The following is a 12,498-nucleotide window of genomic DNA, read 5'->3' on the forward strand; positions in this document are numbered from 1 at the left end:
TTTAACACCATTTACGGTGGTTGTATGCCTTACAATGCATTCTGTAGCAGCCTTGAATGTTACCTGTACTAATATTTCACTGTCTCCCACACAAAATAAGAATAAAAACCACTGAGATAATGACTGTGTTATGCAACCCAGTGACTGACACGTTAAGTAAAAATAGTTGATATATTTACCCATTTTAATACCCCCAGATGAAGTCCAATTCTCCTCACTGGAGACAAATGTAGCCAAATGAAAAGAGATAGGAAACGGAGATGAAACTAGTTGAATATTTTGTGAAAAGAGGAAAAAATCTGTTGAAAGAAGTTACAATAGCCACAACCTTGCAGTGAGGCAAAGCATCCTCACTTGCATAAAGCAGCAGTGAGATGCCTAGAGAAGATAATTCTTCTGAAGAGCGGTTGCTTCAAACCAGATATTTCAGTGCTGGGCATGTTTTTAAGCCCAGAAAATGACAGCTATCTCAGACAAACACTGCAAGCTGGGTCTTTGCCCAGGACTGTTGAACAGGCTGTATGAACAGTGTCTTCCCATGAGAAGGCTCCTCCTTCTCTTTTTGAAGGGGAGTCAGGGGTCAGCTTGCACATTGGCACACAGGACACTGCAGCGGGGCGGACTGGTTTGTACCCTTAAAGAAAGACCAGGGACAGTGGCCCAAATAAGGTGCTTGTTACAGCTGTGTCCCCCCATCCCCTATAATGTGCATGGGTCTGGACATCATATGGTGCTGCACAGGAGCATGGTGGGTCCTTCTCATTTGGCCTCCCACTAGAAGATAGGCAGGTGGAGGTGAAGCTCTGGAGAGCCGATGTCTGAAGGAGCAGTGTAACTTACTCATCTGTGAAGCTTCTGAAAACATGAGCTGGAAGATCCATTAAGCTCAGGTCTTACGAAGTCTGGGCTCAAATCTAACAAAGCTCAAGGCAAAAAAAAAAAAGCTCAAGTCTAATAAATGGTAGTGCTATTTTTGTTAACCTACATTAATACTCACCTAATGCCAGAGAAATGAACTTTAATTAACAGATGATTTAAACTTTATATAGGAGCATTTGTAAGGCTCACCTGCTGGTAGGTACAAAATCTTCCACTGCACATTCTGCTATGAATAAGTGCCCGCACAAGCATTATATGATCTCATCTCCTGGGTGCACGGTTTAATCACAGTGCTCTCAATCGAGAGCCCACACTAGGGAAGCGGAGTTTAAAATACGAATCTGTGGGAGGCTCTCGAGGTGGCTTCTTGCTAAGTATGGCCGGGAGCGGGGTGACGTGGGGGGAGATGCCACGTTAAGAGACTGGAAGGTAAGAGTAACTCCATGAAGCTGTCACCAGCAAACCACAATGTGAAAATTTCATGTGCTTTTAGTCTGGTGAATTGACCCTAAAATAGTATAAGGGAAGAAAACAAAGATTCCCTACGTGCTAGCCGATAAGTCACGTTATTTTCCCTTTTTTCTATAGCAACAAATTCAGATGGTTAAATGGGAAGCAAATCAACTCCCTTCAGGCTTATTTTATTTTCCCCTGATCTTCCAGAACTGTTTTCACCTCTCTCCTACTCCCCTCAAAAAAAAAAAAAAAAAAACAAGAAAGAGAGAAACAAGCTGCTTGTTACAAAATGTCAGCAAAACATCAGTTAACCTGCTTTGCCGTTTTGCTCCCACAAATGAAAATACTTGGTGGTCAAAGTCCTGGCAGCCGGCTTCCCCACATGGAAAAAGTAACGCTCCGCATCTTTGCTACCTTACTCTTAGTCTTGTTCAGATTAAACTCCTGTAACTTCTGAGTGTCTGGTGCCCCAAGCCCACCCCGTCTCCTTCCTTAGACCACAATATCTCCCTGTCAGCTCTCCCTCGACACATCATTCTTCTTTGTCATCTATTCCCTTTTCAAAACTTCTATTTCTCAACATCCCCTCTTCTTCCTTTTCTTCCTCTTCTCTTGGGCAAACTTAGCTTGCTTCTTGAGAACTAACTTGCCTTTCCTTCCTCTCCCATTTCTCACTTTTTGAAGGACTTCTTACCCCCTGCCTCTGCATCTTTTGACTTCTACTTCATGGACCGCTGCATTAGAGCATTTGCAGCAGGGTAGCCCAGAGTAGGCTTCTTTCACCCCTACGAAAGGAATGCATTGACCGTTGCCTCCATACCCCTCAGACCTCCCCGTCCTTTCAGCTGCTCTCTCGAGGGAGAAAGCACACTTGAACTCCCAGAGGAGAGCGACTGAGTACATCGAGGCAGCAGCTCTTCGCTGTTGCTTGCAAAGAGACACAGAAATGTAGATGAAATTCAAGCAAAAGCCCGAAACATAATTTAAATGCTCTCTGCCAACGCATGTTAAATAGGTGCTTATGTTTCACGCAGATCCCGATGTACCTAATTAATCCAAATTAAATCTGAGCTGTGAGGGCACCCCGTTACACGCATACATATCCACGCAGACACGAGGAGCCAGGCTCTCAGGGTGAAGTGCCGCTTGACAGGCGGCTGAGGGGACCCCATCCGCTGCGGGGACCCCCTCGCCGCCTTCCCCCGGCCGGCGGGAGCTGGAGCCGAGCCCCGAGGCCGGGGCACCCCCGCAGGGCGCTCCCGGTGCCTCCCGACGGCGGCTCTCGCGGAGCCTCCCCCCCGGGCTGCGGATCGGCGGGAGGTTTTTCACGGGGTCCTTAAAGGGCGTTACAAAACCCGCGTAGCGAGAGAGTCTTGCAAGCCCAGAAACAGGCAGGGGACCCGGGTGAGGCGAGTGCGGGCAGCACCGCGGGCTGGCGTTTTCGCCCGCGAAGGCGGCAGGAGGGAGGGGACACGGTTACCTCGTCGGGGGTCTCACTTGGCGAGAGTTTGGACAAGCCTTAGAAAGATCAGCAGGGGCACAGCACGGCTCCTTCGGCGGAGCGCTAGCGCCTCGCCGCTTCCCCGCTCCCGCACCTCGGGGCGAACGGCGGGGGAGTCTTGCCTGCGAAAAGACGAGACGCCGCGGAGAAGCCGCGGGGCGAGCCGAAGCCCGGAGGGCGGCCGGGGTGGGGGCGGCCGGGGCTGTCTCACAGCCCCCCGCAAAGGTTTTACCCCCGCCGGCCGCACACCGCGGTGCCCGTCCACGGCGAGGGGAGCGCGGCGGGCGCCCCGCGGGCGGGGAGAGGGTCCCCGCCGCAGCCGGGGAAGGAGGGCCGGGGCGGGGGAACGACGGCGGGGGACCCTGCGTCAGTGCAGGGCCGTCCCCTTCCCCTCCCCGTGCGCTGGGCTCTGCCTCCCGCCAGCCTCCCACGCCTCCCCGCGAGGTGCGGCCGCGCTACATAAACACGGCCCCGCCGCTGCCGCCGGGGCTCTCCGCTCGCAGCCCGACGGAGGCGCCTGGCCGGCAGCAGGCAGCGGGGAGCGGAGCGGCAGCGGGGCTCCGGGGACAGACGGGGCGGGAGGCTCCGGCGGGCAGCGGCGGAGGGCTGCGCGCTCCCCCGCGGGCGGCGGCGGCGGCCCCGCCGGAGCCCAGGCGGCTGGAGGAGGAGGAGGAAGGGCAGCGGCTCCCCGCCGGCGGCGGGCTCCCTCCGGTATGGCCCTGGCGGACAGCGCCCGCGGGCTGCCCAACGGCGGCGGCGTCTCGCCGGCGGCAGGGAGCGGGGCAGCGGGGAGCGGGGCGGCGGCGGCGGGCGGCTGGTCGTCCTTCCCGGAGATCGTGGAGCTGAACGTGGGCGGGCAGGTGTACGTGACGCGGCGCTGCACCGTGGTCTCGGTGCGCGACTCGCTGCTCTGGCGCATGTTCTCGCAGCAGCAGCCCAGCGAGCTGCCCCGGGACAGCAAGGGCCGCTTCTTCCTCGACCGCGACGGCTTCCTCTTCCGCTACATCCTGGACTACCTGCGGGACCTGCAGCTGGTGCTGCCCGAGCACTTCCCCGAGCGCAGCCGCCTCCAGCGGGAGGCCGAGTACTTCCAGCTGCCCGACCTGGCTCGCCGCCTGGCGCAGGCTCGGGCCGCCGCCCGCCCCGCCGCCCTGCACCGCGACGGCTCGCTCTGCGCCGACGAGCCGCCGCCGCCGCTCCTCGGCTACCTGGAGGCCGAGCCGCTGGAAGGAGGCGGAGGGGGAGCCGCGGCCTCCGCCCCGTCGCCCACCGCCAGCCGCAGCCCCTCGGGCGGGCCGCTGCTGACGCCCTCGCAGTCGCTGGACGGGGCGGGCGGGCGACGCTCGGGCTACATCACCATCGGCTACCGGGGCTCCTACACCATCGGGCGGGAGGCGCAGGCCGACGCCAAGTTCCGGCGGGTGGCCCGCATCACCGTCTGCGGCAAGACGGCACTGGCCAAGGAGGTCTTCGGGGAGACGCTGAACGAGAGCCGTGACCCCGACCGCCCTCCCGAGCGCTACACCGCCCGCTACTACCTCAAGTTCAACTTCCTCGAGCAAGCCTTCGACCGGCTCTCCGAGGCCGGCTTCCGCATGGCCGCCTGCTCCTCCACCGGCACCTGCGCCTTCGCCCCCGAGCAGGGTGGTCCTGCCGATGACAAGATCTGGACCAGCTACACCGAGTATGTCTTCTGCCGGGACTGAGCATCTGCCTGGCCCGTGGCATGGGGATAAGGCGGCAGCCCCTGCACACCCTCGCACCCACGGTCCCCTCCCGGCCTGGAGGAAGGAGGACGTGGAGGGGAACCGTGTCCCCCTGCGCTTTCCTCACCCCGGTGCCTGCCTCCACGCACAAGGCGGGCCAGCCCCCAGTGCAGCACCCACCCCTCCTGCACGCACCTCCTGATGGCCCCGGGGACAGGAGGTCACCGTGTCATGCCTCGGCCGCCATGTCCCTGCTTGGCCACCACATCCCTGCTCAGCCACCGTATCCCGGCTCGCACCATCATCCTCCCTCCCATGCCTCCCAGTAGCTGTGTCGGTAGCGAGGAAGGAGAGAGGTAGTGGGATTAGACAAATACCCATCCCAGGAAAGTGTGCCTGTGCGCCCAGCCCTGCCCCTCTCCGCACACAGGAGCTGAGGGATAGCTCTGCCAGGGTGGGGTGTTTTAAAAACTACCCATTTAGGGGCTGAGGAACTGTCCAGTTGCTTTTCAGCAACTTTTGTTGAAGACGGCATGACAAATGGCTGTCTTTTCTCATCCCCATACCCTTAAGCGGGATTTTGCCTTGTTGGGTGGACCCATAACGGTCCATTTTATCCCCCCACCCCATCAAAGCGATGCCTGTCTGTGAAGGACTGTCATATAGAAGTGATGCCTGACTGTGAGGGGTTGGCACTCTGGCTCGTACTTCATCTGTAGAGATGAGTAATTTTGCAGGAGGTGTGCGTGTGGGCCCTTCATGACTGGTTGCATTCATTTGCCCTCTCTCCTCCTTATCTCTCTGAACTCCCCTCTCCAAGACGTTAAACTGGACCAGGGCCTGCACAGCAGGCATGTAAGGCTGATGTGAAAGGACAGGTTTGCTGGATAACCAACCATTTGAACTATAAAGTGTCCTCAGAGACACGTGTTTATTCCCTCGAGAGGTAAAACAACGACGCTTTGAAAAATTAAAGTGCTTGTGAATCGTAACTTTCATGGGTGGTGTGAAGTCCTTATAATTCTCTTGAAGTTACTGTCTATAATATGCATAGAAATCTCAATGCGTATTTCCTTAAACACCCTCAGAACGACGGGGGCGAGATGAAGCCAGGCTTGCCAGAGCGAAGGTAGGGCCTGCTTCCTGGGAAGCTGAAATCATGTACGTTGAATTAATGCAGATGTACGTTATAAGTGTAATCAAGAGCACCCTGCTTGTTACTTTAAGTTTTGTCATGTAAGTGCTGTAAAACTTTGAAGCCAACAGAACTGATGCCAAAACCAGTTTTTCGAGAACCAGTTTCTTAGTTTTCATGGCAGTACTAGAAGGACAATGACACTGCTAAGAGTTAAGTACCTCTTCCCAGATGAACTTAGTGCTTCTTAGAAAGGATTAAGCCCCATCCTTACAAAAACAAGAACGATGCCAACTTTTTTTAGGGGAAATTACCCCTCCTAAGATGTGTTTGGTTCGTGCTATCTAACAGTCTGTTTTTCCCAGAGGAGGCAGCCATAGCTTGCTTTGGAACAGATGATCTGAACAGCAGGTTTTACAGTAGGGAAGACTGAGCAGCTCTTTCTAACAAATTCCTGAAGACTGGGGTACAAAAGCACTTTCCTTTAAAACCTGAACTTGAAACCTGTATTGTCTGTTCAGACCTTCACAGAAAAATATCCGAAATGTATCATCCAAAGTGTTGAAGAAGTTAGCGGTACCTATTAAAAGGCTTGAGGTTACATTTTTAAAACTCTTGAATAATAAATTGTTCTAACTCCAAATTTAGAAATACTGCTAGCACTTGTATTCTAACCAAAGAATTTCACAGTAGGGTTTGTTTTTTTTTTAAAACCTTAATTCCTTTGAAAAGAGCTATAGCTACATGTGTATTGAGTTGAGTTTCAGTGCTCAGTCTCTCCGTTCACCACTTGGTCTTCCATTAAGTGCATGCAGAACTGCATAAAACTGAAAATAATTTGCATCACCATGTGGTTTTTTTTCTTAATATTAGTAAGATCTTTTATCAATGTGATTAAATTGAGGATGCGCACACGGAAGCGCTGGGTATTGTCCTGTTGTAGATAGTTGTATAATGGATTATTTTTAAAAGGAGAGAAATGTATACCTGCCAAATTAGATGAGCAATAAGATAGAGTGAGAGGCCAATACACCTGAAGACAGAATGAAACCTGTTTGTCCTATGCCTTACTCTGAGATGATTTCTTTGTGCTTAACTTATTTGTACCACAAGTGAAAGGACATTGATCACAGCTACTAGGTCTTTACCATGCCGTTCTCGAGAATAATGACCGTCTTTTTCTAGTTTCTGTTAAGTAATTCTGAAGTATGTTTTTTAAGATTTTGTATAAAATCAGTTTTCAGTAAAGTGTTCAAATTCGCTCTAGATAGCTTTGTTTTTTTAAGAATCTGCTAGCTTACTAAATCCATCATAGGAGCTACAAATAGGGGCAGTTTTAAATTGAACTTGTGATTTAATGTACATATATATACAGTATATAAACATTTTACACGAATCATTTAGTTTTTTAATCATTTTAGTGCTACCGAATTTCATAATATATCTAGCTGAGCATTTACATATTCGCTATGTACATACTATGGTAATGTTTTACTGGTTTCCTATACCTGTTTCTATGGAAAAACTGAATATGAGTATCAGCTTGTAGAACCGAAATCATTGCATATTTGCTTGAATGTGAATCATAACTAAATTTCCAGGTGGCTGAATGCATCTCTCAAACAAAGATTGCCTGTATTTTGATCAATGATTGCCTATCCGTTTGCTGGCAGATGACCAAAAAATTCTCATATTTTAAGTAAAATGGGTGTAATAAAAACATAAACTGATGATTTTTTAATCTTTGTGTTTGTGCTAAAAACTCTAAGCGTTATTAGTATTAGGAAATGGGGCCCTTTATTTACTGATAACTCATTACATTTAGGCTTAAAATGATGGTGCCATAAATGTAATAGTTGTTTGATGGTTTGCCGCAGAAGACAATATTTTTCTTAAACATTATTCAGTAATTGCAGTAAAATTTTTAAAAGGTAAAATGCCCAGGGCAAAGTCACTGAGTTTTCCTGGTCTCTGCTATTGAGAGCTCAAAGAACGGATAAACACAATGACTCTGCTAACCTGTTGAGGTGCAGAAGGACAAAAATCTAAGGGCACGATACTGGAGTCCTGTACACATTTTGTAGCTGTTGTTGTTCACAGTTCATGTACTTATGGATGAATGCAGTAGTATTTACAAGTGCTATTAAAAAAAACAACCACAAAGGCAGTCTTTCTTTTAATTAGAAGTTAAGGCATAGTTCTTTGCATTGATGCATATCATGAAGGGTGACTTTGCAGATGTTTGATAGGGTGTTTATATTTTTATACATGTAGATAACGAGCCACTTATTCATTCTTATTTTCACATGTATAGCATTGAAAATAAAGTTCCTCCTAGGAAAACATTGCATACAAATTAAATTCTTGTTCTTTAAATATTAACTTAGTTGTGTGGTTTATGCTGTCCTCTTCACTCTTGGTAAAGATGTCATTAGCTTTGCTCTCTCTTCCACAGTATCATATTCATAACTTCAGCAAAGACTCCAAGCTAATAAGTAAAGCAGAAACATCAAGCAAAGAATATTATGTGTATAGGGATCTCTAGTAACACCCGTGGCAAGATAAACAGAAATGTATAATGCTCAGGCTGCATAATTTCCTTTTAAGTATCACAGAGAATTTTTGTAGTACTGGTCAATATAAATCACTTCTCAGGAAACCATATTGATTAAACAGCTTAATTTGAATAACACAGAATAATTGTTGAAATAAAATGTTGCTTTTTTTATGAGGCCACAGAATAGCAACATTGGATATAGTGCTTATTTAATGAAAGAAACATTAATACCCATGGAAATAGATGATCCGAGAGAAATGCATTTAGAAATTCTGTTAAGGAACAGAGGGGTGATCTTGTTAGCTACCCTGTGATCTCTAGCAAACTATTATAAACCTGATGGTTTATAATAGACCTGTGGTCAGTTTCATAGAAAAGTAGTAAGGAATTGCTAGTATAATCCATGCGTGTGAAGCACCTGTATATTTAGTAGATCTTTCTTGGGTAGCATGGTTATAATGCAAAGGAACCAGCTGAAGGAAGTTTAATCAACTGTTTTATTTGACGGCTTGAAGGTATTTAAGAGCTTTGTTATCATGCAATAATACAAGAAAGGAGGTTGTTCTGTGAGCAAAAAAACTTTGAGCCTTTCTTTCTGCAGGCTTAGGTCTCATTTCCTTTATACTACCACTTCAATTACTCTGCTCACCCCCATCCCTTTTATTTCACTTCCACTAGGCAAAAGACAGCATGTTCCTTGGCAGAGCCAGCTTCTGCTATGCTGAAGGTTATGGCTGAATTCTACCTTTCTCCCTCAGTGAACTGCAGATTTTTTTCCCCTTTCCTTTACCCAGCCAGCAGTATTCATGGAATTTGTAAGAACATAACATCTGTGAGGATTTTTAGTTCTTTCTATTGTGTTTGAAATTACCCATCAACTCAGAAGTTGTTAAGGGGGACAGATGTCCACCCAAATGGACAATGCAAGTGTATGAGCCTTATTCCCTTAGGAAACAAGGCTAACAACAAATTACTATAATTACTGTCTGGCACTGTCCATATAAAACCTTTTGTCAAAGGAGGAGAGAGTAGTCCAAGTGTATTAAATCTCTATAGACTGAGGAAGCAAGCGGTCACGCTTACTTTTGCGACACTGGCCAGTCAGCCAAATGAATGGGCGGACTAGAATGGCTTAAAAATATTTCCATCCTCCCAGTTTCTGCAGTGTTTCCAAGTGTAGCTCCAACAGCTTTGAGCCTTGTTACAACAGCCCTTCTTGGCTGCCTGTCTTAAACCTGTCTGTTGGTACCTTTGATGGAGAAACTTTTTGTTATGAATACAGAGCTTTTAGGACTCCTTCTGCCCTTTTGGCTGGCAGAAATGGATCAAAATGTGCAGGAAAATATTTTCCAAAAGGCTTTTTTTATTACAAGAAATAATAAAATTTTTTATTTATAGGAAATCTTCAGCATAGTTGTTAACGAAAAATTAGTGGAAATGTGTTATTTATTTAGAAAGTATTAGCATTTAGTTTTATGAAACTGAATGCTGATTTTATTTTTCATTAAAAAGAGCTGCATGTGTTCTTCCCCTTGCGATGAACTGTACTAGATGTAAGGCTCTGCTGCTAAACAAAACTTTTATGTATGATTGCTGAAGTATAAATACCGCTGTTGCATGTAGTCTGTTGGAAGTAAGCAGCACAACTGCTCAGACAGTCAAAACCACAGCCAGTCAAATTATCACATTTCTTCCCTGTTCCGCTCTCCACTGTGTTCAAACTGGAATAAAATTAAGCTCTGTTATACATTTCTTGCCCTAAAAGGTTTTCAGCACATACTATGGAGTATTTGATACTTCCATCAAAGCTGTTGGCAACAGTGAGTCAGGGTTTTGAAGCAGATCTATTTCCTTGTGAGGAAATAAGAGCTAGGAAAAATCCTTGCACAAAGTGGGAGCAGCCTCATGCCATTTTGGGGAAATTTCTTGGTATCACAAGAAATTCAAGATATTTTTCTGTCTAATCCAAATAATACATTCACACATTACTCCTATCTTGCAAACACCACCCACCCCACCCCACACCCCACCCCACCCCCCCGGAAAAACTATAGTCCTTGATATCATTTGTTTGTTCTAGGTCTTATTTGATATCATTTGGATGAAATAAATTTTTTTCTTCTTCAAAAAAGCTCAGTGTTTAGCTGCTGGGAAATGACAATGTTAGCAGTACACCTTGCTTAGGGCGATGGAGAGATGTGGGTTAATACTTTAGCATCCTTTTAAATTCAACATAATATGAAAGGGAGGGAGGTTCACACAAGAGCTTATACGGATGAGCCAATATGTCCTGTGATGTCAATATGCCGATGATGCCCAGCTCCATATAGCCTCTGCCTTGGCTTTTGCAGCTTAACAATGTTCTCAGACTAGAATTTAAGTAAGTGTTAACTCACTGAAGTTCAGCTAGAGAGAAGAACAGCATATCTAGACTGTGACAAAAAAGTAGCTCCATTGATAAAGAGCATGTGATCTATTCCTTTCCTTTGTAATTTTGAGGTAAAGTCACAACCTTGGTTAGTTTATTGAGGAGCAGGCTGTGATGTAAAAAGAATATAGTAAAAGAAAAGCCCTTTCCTCCAGTCCTCTCCCTGTGCACGCGTTCTTCAGGAGGGAGCGCAGTGCTGGTGTGATGGGAACGACCTTTCTTTTTGGTTTCAGAGATGACTGCAATAACCCACAATGCTGCCACCTCAGTTTTGACTGTTTTTCTGGTCGTGGCTGAACTTAGGTTCACACCAACACTTAATAAATGGTCTTTTAGCAGAGCATATTGTCATAACTATGTAGACTTCCGTAGATTTGGATGTAGTTTGGTTTTGACTCAGATTTTCCAAATAGCTTAGTGACAATCTCTCTCCTCATGTTACAGCAAAGTCTGTGATTATTATAAGCCTGAAGTTAAATTTTTTTCCTTTAAAAGGGCAGAGACTGTTCCAGGAATATGACTCTGTTTTTTTTCTTTTAGTAAGGGATCCCAATTATGGATTTTTTTTTCAAATCTGTAGTCTTGTACAAACACTCCTAATGTTTCTCACCTTGTAAAATTCACTGCCACGTCTTCCTATGGCTGACAGCTCAAGGCACGAGTGTTTCAGGTGGCTGCAAGGACCAGGAGGTCTTGTGATGATTCACAAGTGCTACATGGCAATCCCTCCCTGCTGTGGTCCCTCTTGCGGTCAGAGCCAAGCTGGGTGGGCAGCTGGGTCCCAGGCCCCAGGACGACCTGCTGGTCCGGACTGCAGCAGGCCCTTCTGCCTTGCTTCCTTCCCAGCAATGACGGAGGTGGCTCGGCAGTCCCTGAGCCAGCACGGTCCTGCTGCTGGTTCCTGGCCTGAATAAAGGGGCAGCATTTGTATTCTGGTAAGCTCCCCACAGCCACAAATTGGCACTTCTTCTCCGCTAGACTTCTGACCCACTTATTTCCAGGATTTGCTTTCACGGTCTGTATGTTTTCTGCTGTCTCAGGGTATGGTTGGAACATGGGAAAGATTTAGCTGTTTACAGTAGGCTGCCTAATAGCTTATCTGCTGTGGTGCTAAAGGGATGATAAAGACTTTCAGTTAAAAATAGTTTTACAGTTCTTTTTGAAATTTTGTGGTCTGAACAACCCATGAAAAGTGCTGTATAAACTATAATAAAATTGGGTAAAGGCACCTTTTCTTTTATAGGTGAGAACGATGGCTTTATTAGCTTTGCTGGAGCACTATCATGTTTATCCCCTCAGACTTGTTTGTATCATGTTAAAGGCTGGAGAGCACTCAGTTGCAAATAACTGGACCAAACAGTCATAGCTCTTTAGAAAATATTAGAGGAAGAGTACGTGTATACAAAGGCACTAGTGTTTCGGTTTCTAAAATAGAAGTTTATAGGTTGCTTCTAGATTATAAGACTGGATGTTTTTCAAGACATCACCTCCTAAGGTTTGAGGACAGAAAGAAATGTCCAGATCAGCTAGTCTGCTGTTCTACACAGCATACACTGCAGGACTTCCCTGAACAGAGTCTTTAAATCAGGCAGTGAAATCCCTTAAACTGCTATCTAATCTCGTGGATGATACTGCTGGTGGAAAAGAAGACATCACAGTGCTCGATCAGTTGTTCTTCTGTGAATGTCACCAGCTTTGGCTTCCATGCAGAAGGGTTTGTAATGTCTTTTTCACTGACACCACAAGGCTGGAGAGCGTTCTGTAGGAAGGTATGTATGGAGGCAGTTCATTTGGTCTAAATCTGGGCACGAAATGTCCTGGCTTTTCCTTCAGTTC

At 47.0% G+C, this 12,498-nt stretch overlaps 2 protein-coding genes across 6 annotated transcripts in view; one reads left to right on the forward strand and one right to left on the reverse strand.

The window, feature by feature from the left end:
• ACOD1 (aconitate decarboxylase 1) overlaps positions 1-2,948 on the reverse strand; it is a 34,962-nt gene extending 32,014 nt beyond the window's left edge. For 2 of the 5 annotated variants that reach the window (XM_087758268.1, XM_087758271.1), the window contains exon 1: positions 2,816-2,948. The gene's annotated coding sequence lies outside the window, so the exon portion shown is untranslated. The remainder of the gene's footprint in view (positions 1-2,815) is intronic. The other 3 variants (XM_087758269.1, XM_087758274.1, XM_009472016.2) reach the window with 3 other exon arrangements.
• Positions 2,949-3,406: 458 nt separating this feature from the next.
• KCTD12 (potassium channel tetramerization domain containing 12) lies at positions 3,407-8,059 on the forward strand. Its single transcript, XM_087758275.1, has one exon. The coding sequence runs from the start codon at positions 3,550-3,552 to the stop codon at positions 4,540-4,542; it is 993 nt and encodes a 330-aa protein (XP_087614401.1). The 5' UTR covers positions 3,407-3,549; the 3' UTR covers positions 4,543-8,059.
• Positions 8,060-12,498: the final 4,439 nt, after the last annotated feature.

Source organism: Nipponia nippon, unplaced genomic scaffold, assembly GCF_047370975.1.
Source record: "Nipponia nippon isolate SJK-2023a ecotype South Korea unplaced genomic scaffold, ASM4737097v1 scaffold_2, whole genome shotgun sequence".
Lineage (NCBI taxonomy): Eukaryota > Metazoa > Chordata > Aves > Pelecaniformes > Threskiornithidae > Nipponia > Nipponia nippon.